Here is a 27,645-nt window from a genome sequence, read left to right as displayed (position 1 = left end):
GATTAATACCAATTGCAATTGACAACGTTCTTGCAATTTGCCGCATTTGTTCATCACGGCAGATTAATTGAACAAGGCAAATAAACATTGATAATCAAAAGTTAAAAATACTGGCAATAAAAAAAGTGAATCAAGGAAAGTATCTGTAAAATAATGTCCCGAGAAATAAGTCTTAGTCACATGTAAATTGACGTAACTTGCTTACTTGCTCCTCAGAAAAAAGACGAGTCAAACAAATCAAAGAACCCTGTGCAACTGTTGAAGGTTGAGTACAGCGATGATGTGGATACAAGCATTCTAAGTGGTTCAGAACACCCAGATGACAGCTTATCTTCGTTACATGGGACACCAGGTCGGCGCTATGACGAGTCCAGCATTGCTTCAAGAGAAAGCTCCACATCTGGTGACTCTAGCAGGGGTACGGCATCAAAAAGTGCCTTCAGTCCAAATTTAGGTCCCAAGTCTGAAGTAGTTATGAGGAAAGGTAGAAACCAACCCAACTATCCTGCTGTCGCTAGCACTTCTGCCATGATGAGTACACGTGAAATCGAGATGGTTCAACAGCGGAAAGTGTCGGATGTATCTGCTTTCAGAGCTCGTCAAGTTCGATCAGAGATATTTGCTGATAATTTCAACCCAGGAAGACTCAACAGACCCAAGAGCCTTGACAATTTGAACAAAATTGGTGGTTTTCGTGGCAGCAATGATACTCTTTCTTCTGGTAGTGCAGTTGAGTCAACACCTAACCGAAGCTCTCGTGGACACGCAAGAATCACTCCTCCTTCTTCTCCAATAAATGCATTTAGGGTAATCCCACAACAAAACAGTAGCCCCTACAGCTCTCCAAAAACATCTAAGAAAGGAATTTCGTCACGTAGTAGCAGCCCCCCAACTAATAAGTCTCCTGTCGTCCCTCGAAGAATGCGAGCTAGTCCAATGTCTTCGTCCGTCAATGACAGATCTCCACAATACTCTCAAGATTCTGTTAGAGACCCTTCCACGCCTCCACGATCACGACGCTCAAGCTTTTCAAGTGCAATATCAGGTCACGAAAGTGATCAGGAAATGGAAAGAATAGACAACATGTCTGTCTCGTCAATGCGTTCAAGTATTGTAGAAAGAACACCACCTCCATATCCGAGGGACGCAAAAGATGAAAGTGCTTCCAAAAGTAAACGATCCAGTATTGCCGAAAGAGGACCCCCACCTCCATACCATAGACGTCCAGCTTCAGGTCTTGATGCGGAGAAAAGAGAAGACAGTTCTCCACATTCCAAACGATCAAGCACTGCTGAACGACGACCACCCCCCTACCCACGAGGACCAGAGACAGACTTCCAACCAGAGCATCCTTCTGCAAGGTCTCCATATGCTCTTAATAGAAGCGCTAGCTTCCACAGCAGATCAGGAGTTTCCAGGGAAGAGCAAACTGCTGTAACAAGAGGTAGCAAAAGGGAAAGTCTTAGAGAGAAGAAAACCGCCAGCTTGGAAAGCAGAGAGCAAGCTCCGAGACATTCTCCATTACAAACAACAACCCGTAGAAACGAACGAATGCCTCATACCAAAGATTCTCCAAATGCAAAAAATTTTGATTCATCCGTGGACAGTGAGTCAGAAGTTCTTATTGATGCAACCGAGTCTGTTGTAAGTGCTGTACCGTTAAGTCCGGCCAGTTCTATAGCTTCTCCAAACAATGTTGTCTCGCCAAGTGATAACAGTAGCAGTACTGTAAAAGTGGCTAGTTACATCCGACAAAACGAATCACTTCAAGAATCACCTCTGAGAAGAATGAATAGCATCCCCAGACATAATGCGCGATCGAGGAGTATGGATGAGTCATCACCTCTCAAGACACGGAAAGAGCCGACAAAAGCCGACAAGGGTGAATCCTGTTTTGCTGCTGTAATGGTTCGCCAGAAGTCGTTAACTGAAGAACCGTTGCCTTCCAGTGAAACTAGATCGTCAGATGTTGCATCTGGAGCTAACAACGTAGTCCGAGCTAGGGTTACCTCATTTGAACAACAAAAACCTGAGCAAATACCAAAGTCTTCAACTTTATCCAATCTGCCGGTGCAAGGAAGTCCTATTCGCAACGACGATGATGAAGACGACAGATGGTCAAAAATATCATCTGGGACTGACAACTCGCATTCAAGGCGAGAGCGTCAAGGCGCCTCGAGCCCAAACTCACAAACTCAACGGGACGACAATCAATCTGAAGAACGTTCGAATTCCAGGAATAGTTCGCGGGCATCGCAGCAGCGAGATCGTAAGGGCACAACTCATCAGTGGTTAGAATATGGATGTGTATGATAATACACTGCACACACTTATTTATTGCTAATTTAAGACAATCACAGTAAAAGATATTTATTAGTTGTCGCTGGAATAAAACGTCAAAACGCTTGGGTCAATCTACAATTAGAGTGCAAAACTAAGTAATGACAGGTATTGTAGAGTGATTGCCATCTGCGTCAATACAATGAGATGTTTAGAAACTAACCCGTCAGTTGGTTAAAGGCAATAGAGTTTAACTCTAATAGAGTGCATACTATATGTCCGTGAAAAACTTCGTATGAAATTGTACAAATTTGCACAAAATAATAATAATAATAATAATAATAATAATAAATTTATTATTTATAAAGCGCCTTTCCTTGTGCTCAAAGCGCTGTTTACAAGTACGATCAAAAAACTAATAGACAACTATTTAAACAAACTAAATTCTAATAGGATCTAAACTTAAAAAAATAAGCTAACCTAAAAAGATAAGTCTTGAGTTGCTTAGTAAGCTCAGTAGACCCACGAGAGTAGATTTACAAAACTTTGCACTCGTTTGTACAATGTTGTTAACTTTTTCACGGATATTTGGTATGCACTCCATCTCCTATTGAAAAACTTTGGCGCTGTTATTATCGTGTGTGATATTATATTATGGGCTTTGTGTAGTAATATGTAGTTAAGTTAAGTCGTTGTGAATTATGGCAAATGGGATCGCTAGACAATTGAGTTTAAATAGCAAGGTTTTATATTCAAATCTTAAGATATATTAAATGTACGTTATGCAAGATAGTTGCCAATCAATGCGTGTGATACGTTAATGCTTAATAGCTTATAGCCATTAGTTTTGTGTTCTAGTATTTTTTTAATTGGGTTTAATAGTAAAATTATTAAAAAGATTAATGCATGGTTTAAATATACTTTATAGTTATTGTAAAACTAGAAGGTTGCATCCCAAGACATCAACAGAACTGCATCATTTTGTAATCCACACGTTTAGCAATCTACTTTCTTAATTGCAGCTGCAATTTTTCAAGTTCCGACTTTTGTATAGTTCAACACTGTTTTCTACTTCAGAGATTTTTAAGTAATCCATCCATTTGATATATTTTTTGAATGAACGACTTATCTTACATTTCTTCCAACATGGAAATCTCATAAAGTTTGTATTCCTGCAATCAATCATGTATACATAATGAACACGTAATTATTATCACTTGGTTGTAAAAAGTCGTAGAATACCTGATTAGCAAGTGATTATCAGCCAAATAAACATTTTGTTAATATTTTAGTTCGTTCCTCGTCGTTTTATGACTTACATTATTGATGGGTTGCAAGCTTTCCCAAGGAGTCAAAGGACAAAAACATGGCGGCCATTTTGGTGCCGTTAACAATGGATGGTAATGAAAAATCTTTTGTTAAAAAGCACCAACATGGCCGCGATGACGTAACGTGCAATCGAAGAATACATATCTATGACTTGTGAAATTTACAATTTTTAAACAGACGTTTCGGTCTAAACAAAAACCTACGCGCTTCCACACAGTTGATAATGCTATTTCTTCGTGAATACGAATGAAATCGGCCACCAAAGTTAACCTTCAATTAAAATGTACAACTGCTATATATGTAAGCGCTAAAAATTATCACGTGACTGGTTACGTGATCTCTAAAATATGGAGGAATAGTAAAGTGTGTGTTCTCTGTGTTGTTTTTTAAGCCCAAGCTCGCAAAATGAATATTTATTCCTTTTTTGTTGACTTTTACTTTCTTTATCTGCTTGTTATCGTCATAGGATAAGCCTTAGGGGGAAAAGCTCATTACCGTATCACGTTGTATCAGTTTCACATCTTGCATGGAAAGAAGGCTAGTCGCTTGGCAAACCAAAAGATCATGTCTATGCCCTCACATCTCAATGTAAAAATAAAAAATTAAACCGTTACTTTCTGATTCAAACAATATATTATACTATTTGGTTCTTCAACTATATTGATGATCATCATGAGAATGATAGTTCTCACTCAGAATCCTGTGGCGGATTTAGGGGGGGTTCATTGGGTGCAAATGAACCCCCACCGGCTAATACCTTGGATCTTTATATTTTTTTAAATAAATAAATAAAAGTATGGAACTAACTCATGAGATTTAATATGAAATGTGACTGGTGGATAGGTTATCCTTATCAGGAGCGCCCCTAGGCCAGTGATGCATCAAGTTTGAGAGCCGGGGTGAATTCCAATCAGTATTTGGGTGCAAGTTCGGCAAACTGCACTACTGCCCGCTAATTTCAATACTTCAACTAAAGCCATGCCATCGATGAGACGAAATAGTGTCTTGTGGGAATGTTTGGAGTCATCTGTGGGGAAACGTTCACTTTGGCTTCAATAAGAGCTGCTAAGGTACTCTTAGGGTCTTCCTCAAGCTGCTATTTTGCCAGGTGCCAACGAGAACGGGACGGGCCAATGCTCATAGCATAGAACTTCTGAGTAACCTGTCTAATAGTGTTGGGGACGATTAAAAACAGCTGTCCTTCTATAACAAGCTTTTCATTCGCTGCCTTTACTTGGACTTTTAGTCTTGATTTGCTTGGAAGGTTTTCACCTAACTGCTATTTTTATAAACATGCGAACTCTGTTGCCGCGATCGCGAGCTTCACGCTGAAGTTTGGTTTTTCGTTGCCACCAGTCAAAAATATAAAAGGTACCGACTGATTAGTTTTGATTGACAGAAGCGAAAAACCAAATGTCAGCATGCAGCTCGCACCTAGCGAGTTCGCATGTTTATGAAAATAGCAGTAACCTCAGAAATCGGATCCTAGAAGCTTATTTTATCAGTCTTCAAAAGTTTCCCTACATCAGCCTCATCCCGCGCTAGCCATTTCGCGGTCTATAATATCTATATTATAATACACTAATAAAATTCCCCGCCACGGAAAAATTCTCTCCGGTTTAACAAGCTCTACCATATACCATAGGCACCTTTCCCAGCCAACTATTAATGCCTGTAGTGCTTGGGCTTCCTGTGCCCAATAGGGCGTACCGCTGATAGTTTGTATTTATTTGAGCCTAATGTCGTAACACATATTTTCGGTAGAGTTGTTCGCGTCTTTAGTACTTTTGACTGCATGTTATCAAGGTCTTCCAGCGAGTTCTTAGTCGATACAAGCTGTAATTTGTGAGTATATTTTGTACCAATCTCTAAAAGTACATACTGCTTATGTCAAACATTCTATAAGGATAGATTTTATATATTACTGATTAAATTTCCCAAATACTATACTTTGGGCTCTTTCTCAGTAAATTATATCCCAGCCCCATGGATACATCTCTATACATGTGTATATAGAGCGTTTTCACTCACGCTGCCGGCCAATCATTTATGCAAACTCCAACGAGTGCAGAATGCTACAGCGAGACATATCAGTCGATTTGATCACATTACTTCTGTATACGCTACGCTGGCTACCCATTAAATACAGAATCACTTACAAGGGTATAAATCGACTTTCACCGGAATATATTTTTGAACTCATTAAGCCTAAGGCTGCATCTAGATATAACTTAAGATCATCCACAGAACTGCTACTTGAAAGACCGAGAATAAGAACACTAGAACAACAAGTCATTATTTATATTTCTAAATGTTAATATTTTTTTCTTAATTAAATACCTTTCAAAACTAGCTGAAACTGTATACAGGAGTTCAAAATAAACAAATCCACACAACAGTTAAGTCGACACACCTTTATTCACGTTTTTCCAAATAAAATACGGCATATTCCAAATCCCCATACATTCTCTTATAAATGTAGTGAGCTTGGGTTGCCTGTGGTTAGACCATCCATATTAACTACAGAGGGAACTTTTAAAAGGACCCCATGGTGGGGGGGGGGGGGGGGGGGGGGGAGCTGTCAAAGAAAAATTGGAGAGAATCGATAGGTGGGCATTATTCATTCATCCATTCATTTATCCTTCCATTCATCCATTCATCCATTCATTTATCCATCCATTCATTCATTCATTCATTTATTTCTTTATTTGTTTATTATTATTATTATTATTTTCAGAAATTTGACTATCATTTTTTTGATTATGTTATATTTTTATATTTATAACATATCATAAATTAGTAATATGATGTTCGTAATGCGCATGTGAGCATCTTCCAATGGAACATGGCAAATAGACTCTTCCACAGTCTCTCGCTCGTCCGTTCCGTCTCCACGCTTAGAGACTGTAACAGTACAATGACCGAAAGGACTTATGGGTCCCAAAAACTTGGACCCGGCGTGCTTTGGGAACCAAAATACTCGCACACAGTCTCTCTCGCTTTCGCCGTCATCTTGAAAATATTGAAACGAGAGAGACTGGTTCCCAAAGCACGCCGAGTCCAAGTTTTTGGGACCCATAAGTCCTGTACTGTTACATGTACTGTTACAGTCTCTAAGCGTGGAGACGGAACAGACAAGCGAGAGTCTGTGGAAGAGTCTACATGTCAAATAGACATATTAAATTATTAATTATTATATAGAGCATTTTCACTCATGTGAGAAGGCAGTCATATTGGTGTACCAAACAATAGAAACTTTCTGCATAGTATTTGCATAAAAATAGAGTTCAATTCCCATAGGACAGAAAATGTTGTTTTGGTACACCAATGTGGCTGCTTGTGATGCCACGTGAAAACACTCTATTAGTCCTGCATGTATACATGTCTCAAGTACCTCTGATATACACCATATACACATTGGACACTTGTGTATTAGACACATAGACAATCGTATATGGAAAAATATGTGTCTCAGCTAGGAACTCCTGATATACACACATACCCATATACACATAGACTCTTGTTATATATATGCACTATAATAACATATACACAGTAAACACTTGTATATGGACAGATATGTCTCACATAGACACACAGACACTTGTGTATATGTAAACACAGACACTTTTGTATATGATATTGTGTCTCAGGCACGTATTGTATCTATGAGGGCAATGGGCAATTTCACATGAAGCATGTAAAATTTAAAAAATTAAAATCCCTCATTTTTCCTCAAATGTTTTGGAAATGAAATACAGGAACTCTGAACCATTTAATAAATACTAGGTTGCTCTAATATTGACCACACCTAATTGTATATAATCCAGGGGAAGCATTTTCTATAAGACTACTTAAAAGTCAAAAATTGAGATATTTGAACCGCACCATTTGAATTTCAGGAACAGAAAGACTAAAACTACTTCAATACTATGGCAATAATGCATAGATAGACCCATAAGGTCTTAAATCTCAATAGACTCTTTCAAATCCAATTTTCATCCACAAATAGCAGACTTGTAAACTGCCAAATATGTTTTGCATGTATTACATGATCCCAACACAAATAGACCTTATTTTTTAATTTCCCGGTTTATTTTTAATTTTCCGGTTTATTTTTAATTTTCCATACGAAATAATAAGTATAGGAAATCACACGATCTCGAGTACAATTTGGAAATTAATAGACATGAGTAATGTTTTGAAAGTTCTTTCAAAACATTACGAGTGTCTATTAATTCCAAATTGTACATGAAGATCGTGTGATTTTTTGTTTATAGTTCACTCAACAAAATTTCAGTGTAAAAAATGCGGAGCGACGCCGTTCATCTTTTTTCCGATTTTCAGTCCATTGCGCAACTGAAATGCATAAAAAAGATTAGTTCTTACGGCTTTAAAATTTTATTTATATGTTTTTTAAGTACAAAATGATAGAAAATAATGGTTTTGACATTGTTTTGGCCGTGTTTCCATAGCGACTTAATTCGGTACTCCTACGGAGTACAATTAACGCTATGATTGTAATCCTCTCGACCAATCAGAGTCGAGTAATTTTGTTGAGTGTACTATAAGCATATGTAATAGGACTTCATGCTGTCCAATTAAGAAATAATTGGACGAGGAAAATTCCGAGGACTTCCAAAATTGGATGAGGCCGTAGGCTGAGTCCAATTTGGCAGTCAGAGGAATGTTTCGAGTCTAATTATTTCTTGATTGGGGAGCATGAAATCCCATTACCTATTAGTTATATAGCTGCCTAATTAATCCCATATCAGCAAGACCTGTCCAATTAAGAAAATAATTGGACAGTTACCTATATGAGATTAATGAGAAGCTATATAATAATAATAATAATGATAATAATAATAATAATGATAATAATAATGGGAGGTTCTTATATAGAGCATTTATACAACGTCTCAATGTGCTTTACATTCATGACCAGTGGAGGATTTTATGGGCTGCATATTAGGGCACTATTAGCAGCTGTGCAGCTTACAATCATGAGTGATTTGTTAGTACATTAGTGTTATTCCTCCAGATTGGGATAGGCTGTTGAACTGGGAGACAATCCCCTACTCTTACATGAATGACAGTTGTAATGACAGTCATAATGCTCTTTTTGCTTGTCAAGACCAACATTTTAGTCAAATTAGTTTTTTCGAAAAACTTTGCAAAACCTAGGAAAATGTGTTGTGGACATTACAGTTGCAGACATTACACAAACATAAAAATAAGAAAACACACTATATCACAAAACAATTGTATATTTTTTGTTCAAAACACATTTATTAAGGGTTTTACTGCCTGGTAAGTTAATCTTGCTTTAGTAAAAAAAAATATCAAGAAAATGATCTTCTTTTGTACATTATGCACAATATACGTGGAACTGTTTAAAATTCATATCAAAGTCTTATGTAAAAACTGTCGAAGTGAAACAAAAGTGCAAATGTTTAAAAAATTAATCTAGAGTATTTAAATTTACATGAATAATAACAATTAAATGTAACTAACATAATATAAGAGACCAATAACATACCAGTACATTAAATGTATTTTACGCTGGGAAAGTAAAAAAACCCACAAAAAAGGCCGAATTCCTTTAAAATAAGAAGATTTTTTGTTGGAAAAGAGAGAACATGTATACCAGAATTAGCTTTCCAATTTTTTTTCAATCAGTATATGTATTTTTTATACAAAAAGTTCATTTATTGTCATATTATAAATTTATTGGTTGGGCTTCCTGTGGTTAAACTGTGACATATCTAAATCAATAATAAACTTTGACAAACACAAAGAAACTCACTGTAATCTAAAATAACTGATGTCTTTGGATATTACTATATAGCATCTTCTTCATTACTACAATAAATCAACTTAAAACTTGAATTTTAAGGCAACAATCCAGATTGTAATGTCTGCAACACATTGTAAGTAATAATCTTTGGAAAAAAAAATTTCACATAGGTAAACAATTATAATCCCTAACAATGTTAGAAAATATATTTGCTTACTTTAAGCAACCAAGAGAGCATAATAAGAGGGAAACTTCCTATTGTGGCCGCTTAATGTAGATTCCCAGTTGGGCTATTTTTAGTAACCGGATGCAGTTTAAATTTCGCCTTACCCTACTCCCTTGCGTCATCAACTTGCGCACATGCACTCTTTCTGTTTATTGTTTTGATCACTAAAAACGAAACGGGAAGAGCACTAGCGCGCACAAGTTAATGACGTACGGGAGTAGGGTAAGGCGAAATTTAAACTGCGTCCTAAAAATTACTAAAATTAGCCCAACCGGGAATTTACATGGCACGCGCCACTAAGAAGTTTCCCTCTGTTATTAATGTTCTCTTGAAACTTCATATTCACAGGAATTGATCTTTTAAAAAGATGTCTCAACAATTTGGTTGTTTTTTTCTGTAAGGTCCGCAACATCCTTTAAAAAAAATATATTTAACAGCCTTAAAGAAAGAAAATTATATTTTTTTAATTACTTATTTAATTAAAGAGGACGTCCTAAGGTACTCTTTGCATAACGTCAAACACAACAGCTTTCTTCGACTAAAAAATGGCGGCTTTAAAATAGCTTCAATAAATGTCTATGAATGTAATGTCCGCAACGCGGAATGCCCCAAATTGTATCTATTTTGATAGAACACTGGTGATTTCTGTGATCTGATGGGCTCACAGCAATGCGGTTTGATCACGAATCAGACCATTTTGAGTTTTAAATCGCACTGTCTAGTAAGTCGCAGAAAACATATCATTCTACCAATCACATCACAGAAAAAAATAGCCCCTAAAGAGTACGAGAAAAAGATTGATGGGCATTTTCCGGGTGAAAGACAGTTTTTGTTTAACTTTTATATCAAAACTAAATGTTAAATTTATAATTATTGAAGGAGATTTCAAAATAGATATAATCATGTAAGTGGTAATTGAACTTCGTGTCGTGCATTTTTGGTCTGAAATCAGTCGTTTGATTTCAGAACAAATTGCACATTATGCATATGTAACATATAATCATTGGCTAATGTTTTCACAGCTTATAGAATTGAAGAAAACCTGGAACTAGACTGTAAATTCGCCAACAAATCAGCCTTTTGACCATGATGCCAGATGGGGAAAGTGGCAACCATTCATCTACTTTAAATTGGACTCCTGAAGAAGCAAGGAGACAGTTCAGTGACAACCTATCAATGCAACTCACGAACTCTTCATCAGGCTTCTGTAGTGGTTATCTTCAAACAAATGTAACTATTGTTCCCTCGTTGTTAGCAGATGATTTTACTGAATTCTGTCGGTTGAACAGCGCTCCTTGTCCACTGCTGTATCGCAGCAAGATTGGTGAAGTTGGTGCACCTCCATTAACCCCCAAAGGTTCAGACATAAGGTAGTCAAGAGCTGTTAAGTATACAGAGTGCCCACTTTTGAACGTTCAATTTTAGCTCACGAGCACGCCGCAAGAAAACAACAACAAAACACTGAATTAACAGAAACCACACACGTTTTGATCGAGCTTCAAGAGAGTAAAACGCCCACACGAAACTCCATGTTTTGTTTTTGCTCTAATCTGCTCTGCTCTGCTCTGCTCTGCTCTGCTCTGCTCTGCTCTGCTCTGCTCTGCTCTGCTCTGCTCTGCTCTGCTCTGCTCTGCTCTGCTCTGCTCTGCTCTGCTCTGCTCTGCTCTGCTCTGCTCTGCTCTGCTCTGCTCTGCTCTGCTCTGCTCTGCTCTGCTCTGCTCTGCTCTGCTCTGCTCTGCTCTGCTCTGCTCTGCTCTGCTCTGCTCTGCTCTGCTCTGCTCTGCTCTGCTCTGCTCTGCTCTGCTCTGCTCTGCTCTGCTAAGCTCTGCTCTTAATAAAACAACGAAAAAAAAAACCAAATACATATATAGGTTTTTTCCTTTGGAATTTCCGAAGTGATGGTGATATCCAATAAATTTATCCACTGGATAAGATTTAACCATCGGATAGCGGAATCCAACCTTCATACAACCGGTCCTGGCGTGGCATATAAGAGACTACGTGTATAATTTAGGTTTCTGTGTCTCGAATAATGGTGGCCTTATGATTTTTTTCGTTATTTGGTTTTCTTAAAATACTTGCTGACACCCCCTTTTTATTTTTAGTTGTGGAATCAGTGTTCAATTTGTTTTATAGCTTAGTAGCGACAAATAGTGAGGTGGCTTAAGGTCAGTTTTTGACAATATTGTTAGAGACAAAGCATGAAATTTGGCTCAGAGTTAACTTAGGCCCTGTAGATCATATTTATAAGGGGTGCACGAAATCTGCTATCAGGGGGTATTTTCAGTTGTAATTCTGAAGGGTAATAACAAAGAATGCTATGGAAGACATGCACATATGACCCACCCCTCCCTCTCCAACGAAAATTTACCCCCTGATACGGAAATCACTGGCACCCCTTCTGAATTTGTTTTTGAATGACATAAGGGAGCTCTGTACCAAATTTGGTCCTTTCTTCCGGATTGTACCTTTGCTTTAAGCAACCTCACTAAAACAAAAGCTTTAAAAAACTTGTCCTACATGAATAATTTTGAATTTTTGATGGTCGTTGCAGAAAGGCGCTAACAAGATACGAAGTCGTAAAGCACAATAAAGAGATGGGTGCTAACCACGTATATGAAACTTGTCAACTGATCGAATACCCTTGGCATGACATGGTTACTTTCTACACCGGATGCAGTTTTTCTTTTCAAGACGCTTTGCTAAAGAATGGTGTCCCAATACGAAATGTGGAAGAAGGAAAAGATTGTTCCATGTTTATAACAAATATAGAATGCATGCCTGCTGGAAGGTTCAGCTGCCCTGGTATGGTCGTATCTATGAGACCCATTAAAAAAGATCTTATTGAAAAGGCTGTAGCCATCACAGCAAGATATGATGCAGTTCATGGAGCACCAATACATATTGGGGATCCATCAAAGATTGGTATTGCAGACATTCTCCAACCGGAATTTGGAGACCCCTCGCATTTTGATGATGGACAAATTCCATTGTTTTGGGCTTGCGGTCACTCAGGAACACTAGCAGTAAAATCAGAAAGTTAGTAGATAATGTTTAGAATGGAACATCATTTATTGATTTGACTATTAGACGTGCACGCATGGTGTCCTCTAATAATCCACTACCGATGGTCAGCATTACTATGATTCACTCGGTCGGCTTCCTCCATTACTTTGTAAAAGAGGATTAACCCTATTAGACATGGAATTTTTTCTTCGTGAACCTTGCAGGACCTCCGGCCCTATTAGGCCCATTATAATACACTTAACAAAGTTACTCGATTCTGATTGGACAAGAGGAGTACAATTAAATCCCAAATTGTACTCTGTAGAGTCTGATTAAGTTTATCGATTTTGTTGAGTGTTTTATCGCACAATCTTCTCGTACAATTCGGAATTTATAGATACTCGCAATGTTTTGAAAGTTCTCAAATTGGACTTGCTTAAAGGATCGTCCAATTTTGAAAATTTTCAAAACATCACTCGTACCTATATATTCCGAATGGACCCTTTTCGAGTTCCAAATTACCGCTGTGTTTCTTGATTACAGACTCATTTGCTCAGGCTAATCCTCGAATCAGTGTCTAATTGCTCGTAAATACCAACGGTAAAGTAAAGAATGTACAACTTCAACAACACGAGCACTTTGAAATTTGACGGACCTTGACTGGAAAACGGGAATATTCTTCGCAAAATCGAGGCTAAGCCTGAGCAAATGAGTCTGTAATCAAGTAACACAGCGGTAATTTGGAACACGATTTCCTGTACTAATCACGAATCTATTTAGGTTCGAAGTACATAACAAACAAATTCTTTTCACAGCTTTACATCGATGATTTATAGTATCAATGATATTAATTAATAATGATGGTCTATGATGGAGATGTAAAAAGATGCTGTGTCAAAATTAACATATTTCAAACTTATTCCATAATTCCATGTTAATGACGTGTCCAGCCGGTTATGACATAATTTGCACAACCAGAAGTCCGTGGACATTTCTGACACAACTTGATGATTTATTTCACACACACACAAAAAAAAAACACTTTAACACGACATTGAAAATATAACACTTAAAAGACGGTTAATTGTTTACCTGGGAAACGTAAATAGTCAAATTGCATACGATATTAAAAATTAAAGATTCCCAGATGACATTCAGGAAACGTCAAGAGGTTGGTGACTATTCGCTATGTGATCGAAAAGTCAATGAGCATTAAAATCAGCGTGGGCAAAATCACCCGTACCAGGCCAGCTAGGGTTAAAACTTGGTCAGGAATCTTGGAAATAGGTATTGCATCTAGGCCCACGACAACATGATCCTTGAAAACTTTTTATCAAAGTCACGACTTTGAGTCACAAGGCGTCGAGTTTATTTTGAGAAAATTATTGTATATTTGAATAACCACTTAAAGTTCTTTGTCATTAAATTTCCAGAACCTGATCAATGTTTCTCTCATTCTGTGCCTGGCGCTCTTTTTATTTGTGATATCACTACCGAGGAGTATTTTAAAAACAAGCCTCCACCACATGGCGATGAGCAGCCCAAGGTCATTACTCTACAAGATAATCCGTTCTATGCATCTGTCCTTGGAACCAATGCCTTCCAACAAATCAATCATATTGAAAGCCTCGTCCAAGATGACCCTGGAAAAAGAGGTATTGAGCATCTTCACACTGCTGGTCAACTGGTTAAAGCAGCCTTAAGGGTGTCGCATGCTTCATCTGTTGCTATAGTAACTGGATTCCCAATCAATGTAGGTCATGATCCTCCAGACGAGACTGATGGGCCTCCTGGTGCATTATCAATGGCTAAAGCATTCCAAGCTCTTGGCAAGAAAGTCACTTTAGTGTCAAGCCATTACAATGGAAAGTTAATGAATGACTTTGTTTTACATTGTGTTGAGATAGGAATATTACAGGATGTAGTTGAAGTTGAGCAGTTCACTCCAGGTAAAGTTGAATCAATTGAGGAAGCAGCAAAGAAATTCCTTTACCCATCTGGTGTAGAAAACAAACCAAGGTTTGATGTTCTGGTGTCAATTGAAGCTGCTGGTAGAACAGATAAAGGAACCTACAAGACCATGAACAACAATGATATTACAGAATGTTGTAGAAAGACCTCTGTAGATGAACTCTTCCTACAAGGTACAATTAATTTAATAATTTTATTTAATAGAGTTTTTGTCGGCCTTTTCTTTCATTCGCAAAGCGCATAAACTGTGCTTGACTTTCTAGCTATGTTTGCATAAGATTAATTAAGGTTGTACAAGAAATAGTAATAAATATTTTGTTTTTGTTCCATAGCTGCTCGTTACCAAGGAAGCAAGGCAGCTGTCGCTACGATAGGAATTGGCGATGGTGGCAATGAAATAGGAATGGGCAATGTCAAACACAAAACAATCCAGCACATTAAGAATGGTCAAGAGATCGCATGTAATGTACCTGTTAACCATTTGATTACTGCTGGTGTTTCTAACTGGGGCGGTTGGGCTCTTGCCATGGCTGTATTCATCTTACAAAACTGTCTCATTCATTCGCGATACGTTAGACATGGCATTGGTGAACTCCAGGAAAGATGTCAAGAAGAAGTACTAAACACGGTTGATCAGGTGACTAAAAGAAAACAATTTTTGCCGGTCTGGGGTGGGTTGGGTCATATGGTTGCATGTACATGGGTGAGTTATTTGAAGGTTTCTGGTTCTCCCTTACTTGGCTGGGTCGGTGGCGGGCTGGACCGTTTGTATGAATCTTTCATTTATTCCATTTACCACCACCCATTTCAACAACGTAACTTCATATTTGATTGTCATGCAGGAGAGAAAGGTTCTCGAGTGGTTGGTGTCTCGTGGTGTTTGTGATGGTATACGACTCAAGCCTGTCATGTCTGTTGATGGCTTGGATTTTGATGACATCCACGCCAACAAGCTGAAGACTCTACTGGCCACACTTCAGTAAGAAATACCAATTGCACAAGTTGTACTTTCCTGGCGTCGTGTTGTGCGCTCTTGATGAATTATGCAGCCAGCGAGTTTGTATTGTGTTTTAGTATTTTTAACACAAGTGAATTTGATAAATAGCGGAGATAGAGTTCTTTTGTCTTTTGAAATGTGATTTATCTCTGCAAGTGATACAAATCGACAAACGAGCGAGCGCGTACGCGAGTTATATATAATCACCTGTAGGTGAATATAGCAGCATAAGACGTAAATGAGCGCACCGGATTTATTATATTATATAATAAAATATATATTATATAAAACCCTATAGTAGGATGTGAGGCCCCTGTTGGTTAAATATCATCATCATCATCATTGTTGTTGCATTGTTGCTATTATACATAACGATGATTAACAATGACAACGACAAAGGTACTTTTAATTGAAACAAAATCGGAAACTGAGTTTATCGCTAATAGTTCACCCCCTCATCAGCGAGCACAGCAGTGGCACAACTGAACGGGGTTGAACTGAAAGCAATGTGAAGGCGCCTCTTGTAGCCGCTATAAAGTGCGTGTATATGACAACGGAGCACAGCTCTAGAATTAGTAGGGGTTGGTGTTTGAGAGGAGAGAGGAAAAAGCGGAAAAAGGCTCGAAGACAGAAAGTAAAGCAACCAACACTGCTAACAATCGAATCGATACCGCAGCGGTGAGGGGCGAGCGTTTCACCACAACGCTATCCTGACTCCTATTTCCTATGACTGCACTTAGACAACACTTCGACCATTTGAGGTATTTATTTCATGTAATATAAACCCCTGCTCATCTTTGAACCAAGAGAGACCCGTGACCCTGTCTTCCTTGAACAAAGCACACATGCAGCCCAAGCAATATATTTGTGGCATGTACCGACGGGATTTACTGTCAATGCATAGGACGAAAAAATATGTAGTTAAAAATAAATAAATTTGAACAAGTCTTGCTCCTGTGTTGATGTCATATTTAAGGACATACAAAAAAAATCCACCACTAGTAATTTCAAATAACAAGGTTGGTGATTTCAGCTCGACACCACTTTTGTTCAATGGCCAAGAAATCTTTTGTAATCCATTCCTGGCCTCCAAAATCCCTTCGACGCCACAGGTCAATGATCCTCTCCAGAAAACGACATTATATTATTACGAATATCTGCTACACTTTTTGCTCTCGATTATCCGTTTACGAATGTTATTGAACGTGTCGTATGTCGTAGAAACATGAATTCGATGATGACTTGGGCCTAATTTTGCAAATCTTCAAATGATTGGAAATTGGTTACCATGAAGTACTGTAGGTGAACGTTCAACATCCTCGGGAACGTAGGGGTAAAATTCAGTTGCTCCACCTACTTTTCCCCAAGCCCCCCCTCTTTCCCCCACCCAGGAATAGAAGTTTTGCATTATCACATGCCGGCGCCCATAATATCTAAAATGGCTACCATCACGAGATGTTGCAAAATATAGCTATCCTGAATCGAGCAAGAAGGACCCAACAACTTTTGAATTAATCATTTGAATTTATTTTTAAACTTTATGAAAAGGATAGGATTATTGACGTTGTAAGAAAGAAAAGAATTGTAAAAGCTGGATTTATTGTGATTTTTAGATTCTAAATTCAGGATTTTACAAGAAAGTAGAATTGCCACAATCTATCACTTATTATTATGATGGTGTCATTTCAGTCCATACCACTTTTAAAACGCTTCGTGAATTTGCGCAAATATAATGCTTGGGCCTCCTGTGGTTGGAAAGCATCGGTGATCGATCGTTCGGATCAACCTTCGAACAACAATGGCGGATAAAGATGACGAGGCCAAGTGGACTCCACAGAAAGCAAGGAGTCAGTTTCGTGAAAACCAATCTTTAGCTGGAGCTCCAACATCAGGCTACTGTGCTGGCTATCTTCAAACTAATATAGCTATTCTCCCCTCGTATTTAGCTGATGATTTTAGTGAATTCTGTCGATTGAACAATGCTCCTTGCCCAGTGTTGTATCAGAGTAAAGCTGGACAACTGAACGCCTCAGTGTTTGCAAAAGATTCTGATATCAGGTAAGAGATACTAAAAGGACCACCTATGAGCAAGAGGCCAAATGGCTGCTGCTTTGCTAGCAGAAATAGAGTTATTAAATTATGATTGTGGTGAGTTCGGCAGATCTAGCGGTTGCGGTTAGGTAGTAACGTAGCGTGACGTCTCTGATAATAATTCAAGACAATCTTTGGTCATTGCCGGACTCGGGTTCTATTTGAATAATTTCCTTCAGACTCTCCACTTTTACTAGCTTTAGTATGGTCTTTCGAGTCATTATATTTTTTCAATGATCTCATTAATATTTAAAATGTTTAACGCGCTAGACGCCCAAACAGCACAGCTCAAAACATACAGTTATTATATCCACAGTTTTATCCCAAATTCAGTTTTTGTGTCGATCCCCTTGCAGAATATTCCCAGAAATTCATTGTTTTGTCCTCAGTGAGTTGTGCCAAAACTTATCAACATTCGTTAATATTGATTCTCCCGTGGGTCTGGGATCAGCATTGGCCTCGAACTCAATAAATAGAGCTTTCAAAACTTTACTTAAAAATAAATGTTTAGTTTATATGAATATAATTAAGCTTACTGTTTAATTATGAGCTGTATACACTTACACTGTACTGTAGTTTTATTCAACATTAAAACTGAACTTGGGAAATATGTCAGTTATCTAGGTGTTTTAAAGTGCCTATCACCCTTCTGACAATATTTACAGTATTGATTCTACATGGGGTAAGATGTCGAATAACCTGAAAAAAATTCATAGTTTGAGTGCAGCTTCTCATAGTTATGAAGGTTTTTCCATGCCATATGCTAATGCGGTGACATATGAGGAGGCATTTATGGTTATTTGTTGTTCCTTGTAATTCAAAACACCGGCTTCTATGTGGAAAATAGCTTGCAATAATTTCTATAAGAAAAATGGGCAAAACAATGACGTATTTCAATTTTAATTTATCTGTGCCAGTAAGGTTTTGCATATTAAATTATTACTCCTCATACGTCACAACATTAGCTTATGGCATGGAAAAACCTTTATAACTTCAAGACGCCACACTCAAACTATGAAATTTTTTCGGGCTTTTCCACATCTTACCCCATGTAGAACCAATACTGTGAATATTGTCAGAAGGGTGATAGGCACTTTAAGTACAGTATTAAATATGTACACATTTGATTGCAAAATAAAAATTAGTTACAGATAGATGCAGTTAGTACTGGCCTACAGCTATGGCAGATAACAGACCCTTAGTCTTGATAATTTTAAGATTGCTCAAACTCATTAAGAAATTGGTTAATGTCAACTCCTGAGAATGGAAAGTGTACAAAAAAATATACCATAATAAATTATTTTTCTGTCCTACCAAAATTTCTATTAAAGAACCGACCTCACCAAATACATAGTTTATCGATATGACAAGGAATCTGGTGCTGAACATATATCCGATGCATGGCAACTGACAGAATACCCATGGCAAGACATGGTTACATTTTACATTGGATGCAGCTTTTCCTTTGAAGATGCTTTAATTCAAGCTGGTATTCCTGTACAAAATGCAGAGGAAAAGAAAGCAGTTTCCATGTATGTTACGAATATCCCATGTATTCCAGTTGGAAGGTTTAGCTGCCCTGGCATGGTCGTATCTATGAGACCCATTAAAAAAGATCTTATTGAAAAGGCTGTAGCCATCACAGCAAGATATGATGCAGTTCATGGAGCACCAATACATATTGGGGATCCATCAAAGATTGGTATTGCAGATGTCTTAAAACAGGACATGGGTGATTCTACACATATTGATGAGGGCCATGTTCCAGTGTTTTGGGCTTGTGGTGTCACAACATCTAAAGCAATAAAATCTTCTAGTAAGTTGAGAATGTCTATATATAATAATAATAATAATAACAACTTTATTTAATGAGGGTGGCACTAATAGTGTACTACACTAATAAACCTGTGGCCCTCAATATGGAGCGCCAATCGTCTTATGAAGTATACTATTCTACTACATGTATTTTTGTGTCAATCTACATTTTGATGTACTTGCACTATTGTGCCAATAAAGGAAGGCATGAGGAAGTGAATTGAGTCTCGCAGGGCTCAATGTTGTGTGTGAGTAGAGCTTCTACATGTAGTTGGTTCTCTCCTGTGTGTTGAGGTTTTTTCTCTTGGTTCTCTGGCTTTCTTCCCTCCTCAAAAGTCAACTCCCAAAAGTCCAATTAGCTCATGTAGCGAGGGCCACAGGCTTGTTAGCCACTGGCTATTAATTAAACCCTTGTAAAACAAGCATGGTTTTTTAATTGAATATTGAAAACATACAATTTCCAACTCTGATAATTTCTGTCCTTTTCTATTTCCTGTCATTTTATAGGCTTCAATAATAAAAACGGTACAGCATTTACTTAAATTTCCATTTAATTAAATTTAACACAGCAGTTTATGTTACACTGTTATACCATTTTTAAAGATGTGTGGGTACTTCTTATGTCAAAACAGAACAGATTTTCAATTTTCAGCAAAGGTTATGGCACTGGAAAAAAAAGGTGATTAAAATATAACGAAACCTGACAACTAATTTTTTTTTCTTCTCTCACTTTTAGAACCAGAAATTTGCTTCTCCCATTTTCCTGGCCGCATGTTTTTTTGTGATATCTCCACTGAGGAGTATTTTAAAAACAAGCCTCCGCCACATGGCAATGAGCAGCCCAAGGTCATTACTCTACAAGATAATCCGTTCTATGCATCTGTGCTTGGAACCAATGCCCTCCAACAAATCAATCATATTGAAAGCCTCATCCAAGATGACCCTGGAAAAAGAGGTGTTGAGCATCTTCACACTGTTGGCCAACTGGTTAAAGCAGCCTTAAGGGTGTCGCACGCTTCATCTGTTGCTATAGTAACTGGATTCCCAATCAATGTAGGTCATGATCCTCCAGACGAGACTGATGGGCCTCCTGGTGCATTATCAATGGCTAAAGCATTCCAAGCTCTTGGCAAGAAAGTCACTTTAGTGTCAAGCCATTACAACGGAAAGTTAATGAGTGATTTTGTTTTACATTGTGTTGAGATAGGAATATTACAGGATGTAGTTGAAGTTGAGCAGTTCACTCCAGGTAAAGGTGAATCGATTGAGGAAGCAGCAAAGAAATTCCTTTACCCATCAGGTGTAGAAAACAAACCAAGGTTTGATGTTCTGGTGTCAATTGAGGCTGCTGGTAGAACAGATAAAGGGACCTACAAGACCATGAACAACAATGATATTACAGAATGTTGTAGAAAGACCTCTGTAGATGAACTCTTCCTACAAGGTACAATTAAAAGCGCATAAACTGTGCTCGACTTTCTAGCTATGCTTGCATAAGATTAATTGAGGTTGTACAAGAAATAGTAATAGATATTTTGTTTTTCTTTTATAGCTGCTCGTTACCAAGGAAGCAAGGCAGCGGTCGCTACGATAGGAATTGGCGATGGTGGCAATGAAATAGGAATGGGCAATGTCAAGCATAAGACAATTCAGCACATCAAGAATGGTCAAGAGATCGCATGTAATGTACCTGTTAACCATTTGATTACTGCTGGTGTTTCTAACTGGGGTGGTTGGGCTCTTGCCATGGCTGTATTCATCTTACAAAACTGTCTCATTCATTCGCGATACGTCAGACATGGCATTGGTGAACACCAGGAAAGATGTGAAGAAGAAGTACTAAACACGGTTGATCAGGTGACTAATAGAAAACAATTTTTCCCTGTCTTATTGTTGCATGGTGGGTGAAAATGGGTGGGTTATTCGAAGGTTTCTGGTTCTCGCTTACTTGGAAGGTTGCTGGGTGGTCGCTCGGTTGGGTTGGTCGTTCGTTCGTTCGTTCGTCCGTCCGTCCTTCCGTCCGTCCGTCCGTTTATTTGTTTGTTCGTTCGTTTATTTTTTTTTAACAAGTTCGTATTTTATTGTCATGCAGGAGAGAAAGGTTCTCGAGTGGTTGGTGTCTCGTGGTGTTTGTGATGGCCTGCGACTCAAGCCTGTCATGTCTGTTGATGGCTTGGATTTTGATGACATCCACGCCAACAAGCTGAAGACAATTTTGTCAATGAATAACAATTTGAATGGTTTCGAAGTTCCACAACGTTGACACCAGAAACAAAAATATGTAATTTTTAAAAATGAGTTACAGTAATAACTTAATAATTGATGGTTAGTGTAATATTTTTGTAACCTGTTATAATATTCCACATTGTAACCTTATATATATATATATGCCTACTTTCTCAATCATCTATGCAAGTCACAGGACCAAAGTCCGAAGTCGTACAATAACGAACTAAGGTCGTTTCCCATAAAAAAGCTTTTCATATAACAACCAATAAGCAGGCTCTCGGGATCGATTGACGTAGAGATTAAACCTGGATGGTAGTAGTCTTTATGTTCCTTTACCAAGTAAAATGTGTGAAGAGTAACTTTACCATTTTCCTTGAATAAATTGTGTAAGACTTCTTTATGGTCAATGCTATTTATAGAGTAATTAACAAGGCTAATTTCAACGACAATATTGGTAAAGATTCTGATTCAGATGGCTATTTGCTTGTGGTCAACGAGTGTTTGGCTTTATTAGGAGGTGGTTTTGGGTTACATTGGTTATGTCACAAGTACATTGCTTGGGCTTCCTGTGGTTATGTTCGTTATGGCCGCGTAAAAGCTGGGGTAAAAGTAGGTGAGTTTCGTTCTTTTAACACCATCCTCAGTCTCGCGCGTCAATTTTCGCTCGGCAATGCTCAGCAATGGAAAAAAACAATACCAAAGCACTCCTCTTATATATATGCCTGGGATAGACACACCCTAGTGCTTTTTACACCCTTTTAATTTCTTGGTTATCCTGTTTTTACTACTTGACGTCTTATAAGAATATTTATGAAATAACTGTTATGAATGTCGCGTTCTGATTGGCTTGGAGCGCGTGTTTTATGAAAGCACATTGCACGCGCGCGCACTTTCCGTTGCTTCATTCCTATCTATTATTGTAAATTGTATTTTATAAAAGAAATAAAAAACTCGCTTGTTGTGCTATGTGCAGTCATAAAGCACTTGGGATTGGCAGAACACTCGAGAAGTGTCCAGAAGCACTCCGCTACGCGTCGTGGTTCTCCTAATACTTCTCGTGTTCTGCCAACCCCCGCGTGCTTTATGACAGCACACAGCACGCGCGCGTGTTTTCTATTTCTCCAGGAAAATGCTACATATTCTTTACTAGAGTGCTGCACTGAATTTGACTAACAGTCTAAATTGATTTTGTACGAAATATTACAAAATGACAGTATCTATTGTTTTATCAATGCTATTTAGTACAAAATACTGCTAGTTATAAATCAGAAAAGCAGGTTCGGCGATTGGGATGGGACAAACAAAATGGCCAAAAATAAAAGAAAGTAGAACTTTGGTATTGAATTTACTTTTTTCTTTTTTAATCTTACCGACGTATAAAGATTATTACCATGTATCGAAAGTACGCAAATATTTATTAGGTCTACTGGTATTCCATTTATGGCCTCTCTAAATATCCAACCCCCCACCCCTCCCTCCCCAACCTATAACTTATGAAAGCTAACAGGAGGGAATTTTGCATGCGCACGCGCCGAAATGCTTGACTGAACACGAGTGCATAGCCAGGTGAGCAAGAATACTGCATTGTTTACGTATTTAATCTAATATTTTTACCTAATTTACTAGTGCTTTAAACATTTTAAAACAAGATACGACTAGTTCATCTTCTGGTCAACTAATATGATGAAAAAAGAGATTAGTTTTCTTGACAGAATGGACTTTTTAGCGCGAAGAAAACACTGCAAAAGTGTCATGGCTGCCTTCATTGCCCATATATAACACAAGTAAAATACCCTCAAATATTCAGTGCCAGAGGTACATCGTATAGATATGGATACACTTGATAAGAGTTTATTAATAATTATAATATCTTGGCAAACCCTAACTGTGATCGACATTTTGTATATATACAAAAAGTATCCTTATTCTATATCAAATCACTTACATGTTCAAATTTTAGTAAATGTTCGAGTAGCCATCACTCTAAAACTAGACGCTATATCCACCTTGTGTTGGCTTTTTATTACCAGAAATCCTCCTTCATTCGAAAAATACAGGTTATTTTAGAGACAAAAGTCGGCTTCAAGGTGTATTTACGTTGTTTTTTTGGGGGGAGTTTGAAGCCTATGTATAAATTATATCTTCCTTTTACAAGAAGCATCAGGCTAATCAAAATTCATTTGCCATTTTTTTATGTGGCTTTGGTAATATTGCTGTTCATCTCCAAGGAAGAAAGATATTTTAGAAATCGGGTATTTATTTCATTAGTTATCCACCAATGTTGTGTGCACAATATTTTCTTGCATAAATTACGTTAGAGAGAAATGTTTGTTTTGAAATTTCTCAAAATCCATACGCTATCTCCACCCTTAGCTTGCAATATTTATATTGTACGATAACAGTGTTTTCATATGATCTTAAGTTTCATGCCGCAAAAAATCGGCTTATACCAAAAATAATAATATTTTTGCAAGTAATATATGTATAAAAACCGCTTGGACACAGTGAATTCATTAAATAGTCTTGTTCGCAATAGCTGAGTTCTGTCTGGAGGTCGCAACCTGAAATAGAATATGTCAATGGTAAACATTTTGAATTAAGAAAGAACTGAAATAAATATGACTTACGTTGTGATAGTCCTTTCATGTGTTGTGAAACGTCCTCAAAAAGTCCAGGGGGGAGAATGGTTTTGCCGCCATGGCCACGGAGGATCTGGCAAAAACACGTGTCTTTAACTTGCCACCCATTACATTCATATCCAATATATGTTTGCTACAGCTTCGGTTTGAGTGCTGGTTGAAATTGTCGAAGGAGCCACACCCGCACCCGTCGCATAGAAGCCTTGAAATTCTTCTTCTTTTTTGGTCTTCCCCTTTCCCGGCAACAAAGAGCTGCAACAAAGTGCGTACTCAGTGATATATACTTTGTATAAAACATATGCAGATTCTACTTTTGGGAAATTTATGAAAAAATAAAAAACTACTTACATGGAGAAAAGTTTTTCCGCTTTTTCGAAATTCGGCGGCTGCCCCGGCAGTTGCTCGCTAATTGTTTCAATTCCAAAACACTGCTTGAAATCACTTTTAAAACTTGTGGCTGACTTTGCTTTGTTCTCGTAGTGCTTACAAACTGAACACCTTTTGTGAGAGCAATAAAATTAGTTTACAAACAATGTAACCACCAAAAATATCAATTTAAATGACCGCGCAATGGTTCAAACAAGGCCCAAACCATACGTCACGGGTCAGTGGCCACCTCTGTAGCCTGCAATCACCTTGTTATACATCAGCGGATGCGTGCATGCGCGGTGTCGGACAAACGCAGATTGCAGACTAGATATATTTGATAATAATTATCGTTTTGAATTTGTATCAATTTGTATAGTATTTTTTTTCCCCTTACAAACCTATTATATTGCAAATTATATAATAAAAATATAAAAGTATATAAAGGTACCGAACTATTTGTGTGATTGAACACTATCGCCACTGTTGTCTCGTTCAGCGCGTTACAATGAAAATAGTCGTAAGTATACATCTCTAAAATACATGTTCATTCTATCATGTTCTATATACTAGTAAAGATGTTTATATATATTTTCTTCTTTGCCTGGTGATATGGCTTATGATTTAGCCATTGTTATGTGGTGACTTCCGGTGCTTGTATATCATCTTAATATCATTTCACAATGAAGGTGCCCCCAACATAACGGCCGCTGCATCAAGATCTGCACCTTAAAGCAACCAAGTCAGATTGAGCGTCAAGGGAAAAGAAGGGCTCCCACAAACAATCGAAATGAGCTCCTGTACACTGATAGAAGGCCAACTCTGCCGCCTAGTAACACGGAAGCGTCCGATAACTCTGCTCAGTTTCAAATAAAATGGCTCGACAAAACGAAAGCGCGCGTTTGTTATGGTTGTTCTGGCAAGCTTCGACCTCATGAGAATGGTGTTCCTCCAGCACCTTTTGATTTTGTGTTGACCACGAAGGAATACAGAAGCTGGTACGATAAGGAGACTGAAAGATTGAAGTAATAAATTATGCGTTAGGTGTGTATATAATGAAGTAGAGAGAATAAGAGAAAAATATCAAATGCCCCTGGCAGTTAATTAACACATCGGACTGAAAGATTGAAAGTTAGCAAAAAAACAGAGTCAACATACTATCATGCCAATCATACTATCATTGTGAAATGATATTACTAGTAAGAACTGTTCTAGTTTTTCAATCCGATCAGCAACTGCCAGACTATGAACATGTACTATATAAAGGTGTATACTTAGGAAAAGCAAAGAGATAGTATATTGCTTTTCGTTGACAATTCGTACGGTCAATTACAATAATTGCTGGGATACCTGTGGTATACCAGCTATAAAATGCCTTTGTTTTTTTTGTATTTTTTTTTTCTCCGCGACAAAATGGCAAAGTTGCGCAATAGTACCCATACATGGATTTAAATGACGTAACCTATTACCCAGAAGACCATTGCGGGTTTCTGCTATAGGTTTACCGTCTATGTGCTGACTAATTAGCATCTGCCTTGCTGTTAATCAATGTCAATATTTTGCGAAGTGATTAGGAGGGGGCGGAGCTAGATTATCACGTGACATAATTAAAGTCTACGCATGCTCTATTTTGCTGACTGCTGTTATTCAAGACTGAGTCGGATTAGAAATTCTAATTTCTCGGTAAAAAAAAAAAAGGTGACAAGGATTTCCAAGAAATATTAATATAATGGCCCGTAGCTTATTTTTACGAAATACACATGCTTTGGTTCAACTACTGAAAGCAGTATTCTCTGTAACCGAAGATCAGTGCTAAGGAAGGAAAACAGCGCTTCAAAAACAAGCCAAGGATAAAGAATTATGCCTTCTTGTTCTAAACAAACCGAGCGTATTTCATTCTACTTTCGTACTATTTTTGCAGATTCCTCAAGCTGATTGTCAAGTTATATGAAATGTTTTGGCTCCAAAGACTACTATGAATAAACTTAAAGTACAGAGAAGTTTATTCAGCCTTTTAATATTTTGTTTAATATGAAGTAATAAGAATAATTTAAATAAACGAATATATTTCGCCTATCTTCTTGACCTTAAGTCATTCAACTTCTAGCTGTTAAACTTTAAGAATATGTCCATTCGGATTTAGAAATATCTGTGAACATAAAAAAACTTTAAAATTAAAGCAACTGTGAGGAAAATCTTTGATTTTTACCGTCTTAAGTAAAGAATTTCGATTCACAAATAACGAGTTAGAAAATTCCCGTGTGAGACACTCTTTGCAAAGCGCGTGACCAAAGGCACGACTTAATTACGTATGCTAAAAACAAGAATGGCATGGACATGACGGAACTGGAATTTGGACTGATTTTTATCCATACCTTTAATTTTTGGCATACACTTTTTATCCAAAATGATTTTCACTACTTTGAGCTCTTTGAAGCTTTAACAAAAAATTATTTTCACTTTATTATTGTTCGGATTCATGTCAAAACAACAGCATTTCTGCACAGACCCATATTTCATCTAGAAGTAATACCTAACTTCCTGTCCTGTGAATAAATTTGTTGTTCTAGTGATCCTATGGTTTAAGTTAAGACCCCATCATCCTTCCACTCCCCACGACCCCGCACCCGTCCTAGCGTCTTTTTTACTGGGATAACTGTGGTTTACCAGATACTCCATGCATGTTGAAACCAGGTCCTCCAGGTCCTCCAGGTCCTCCAAGTCCTCCAGGTCCTCCAGGTATCCCAGCTTACCCTGGAACCAGGGTCTAGTTATTATCTTTCTTAATGACATGACCTTTATAAGGTCAATTGAACTCAAATTTATATGGTAAAACAAATCATACCACACAAACCAGACCCATTACCTGCATACAAGCACCGGAAGTCACCACATAACA

General features: G+C 37.7%; 3 protein-coding genes across 4 annotated transcripts in view; all 3 read left to right on the top strand.

Annotated features, from left to right (window-relative positions):
• Positions 1-3,571, top strand: part of LOC116306894 (uncharacterized) — a 42,373-nt gene extending 38,802 nt beyond the window's left edge. For both annotated transcript variants that reach the window (XM_031717026.2, XM_031717025.2), the window contains one exon: positions 217-3,571. In XM_031717026.2, the coding sequence (XP_031572886.1) occupies positions 217-2,313 (2,097 nt within the window). In that variant the 3' untranslated portion in view covers positions 2,314-3,571. The remainder of the gene's footprint in view (positions 1-216) is intronic.
• Positions 3,572-5,345: 1,774 nt separating this feature from the next.
• LOC116306890 (D-glutamate cyclase, mitochondrial-like) lies at positions 5,346-16,551 on the top strand. Its single transcript, XM_089024160.1, has 6 exons — positions 5,346-5,454; positions 10,655-11,002; positions 12,187-12,671; positions 14,072-14,782; positions 14,942-15,246; positions 15,452-16,551. Exons 2-6 carry the CDS (start codon positions 10,719-10,721, stop codon positions 15,590-15,592), a joined length of 1,926 nt encoding a protein of 641 aa, XP_088880286.1. The 5' UTR covers positions 5,346-5,454; positions 10,655-10,718; the 3' UTR covers positions 15,593-16,551.
• An 818-nt stretch (positions 16,552-17,369) lies between these two features.
• On the top strand, positions 17,370-23,077 carry LOC116306892 (D-glutamate cyclase, mitochondrial). The gene is made up of 5 exons (XM_031717023.2): positions 17,370-17,664; positions 19,029-19,513; positions 20,249-20,956; positions 21,065-21,369; positions 21,605-23,077. Exons 1-5 carry the CDS (start codon positions 17,405-17,407, stop codon positions 21,773-21,775), a joined length of 1,929 nt encoding a protein of 642 aa, XP_031572883.1. The 5' UTR covers positions 17,370-17,404; the 3' UTR covers positions 21,776-23,077.
• The last annotated feature ends 4,568 nt before the right edge of the window (positions 23,078-27,645 follow it).

Source organism: Actinia tenebrosa, unplaced genomic scaffold (genome assembly GCF_029948245.1).
Source record: "Actinia tenebrosa isolate PJP-AT-01 unplaced genomic scaffold, QUT_ActTen_1.0 PGA_scaffold8__29_contigs__length_14323225, whole genome shotgun sequence".
In the NCBI taxonomy this organism is placed as follows: domain Eukaryota; kingdom Metazoa; phylum Cnidaria; class Anthozoa; order Actiniaria; family Actiniidae; genus Actinia; species Actinia tenebrosa.
The sequence above is the reverse complement of the archived record's forward strand: the minus strand, read 5'-3'. Positions and strand labels throughout refer to the sequence as shown.

Excerpts from the sequence above, each read along its gene's own strand:
- LOC116306890 (XM_089024160.1), top strand. The coding sequence starts at position 10,719 with ATGATGCCAGATGGGGAAAGTGGCAACCATTCATCTACTTTAAATTGG. Across the intron at positions 11,003-12,186 it reads CCCAAAGGTTCAGACATAAG|AAAGGCGCTAACAAGATACG; the intron begins GTAGTCAAGAGC and ends TGGTCGTTGCAG. Across the intron at positions 15,247-15,451 it reads TACTAAACACGGTTGATCAG|GAGAGAAAGGTTCTCGAGTG; the intron begins GTGACTAAAAGA and ends ATTGTCATGCAG.
- LOC116306892 (XM_031717023.2), top strand. The coding sequence starts at position 17,405 with ATGGCGGATAAAGATGACGAGGCCAAGTGGACTCCACAGAAAGCAAGG. Across the intron at positions 19,514-20,248 it reads TAAAGCAATAAAATCTTCTA|AACCAGAAATTTGCTTCTCC; the intron begins GTAAGTTGAGAA and ends TCTCACTTTTAG. Across the intron at positions 21,370-21,604 it reads TACTAAACACGGTTGATCAG|GAGAGAAAGGTTCTCGAGTG; the intron begins GTGACTAATAGA and ends ATTGTCATGCAG.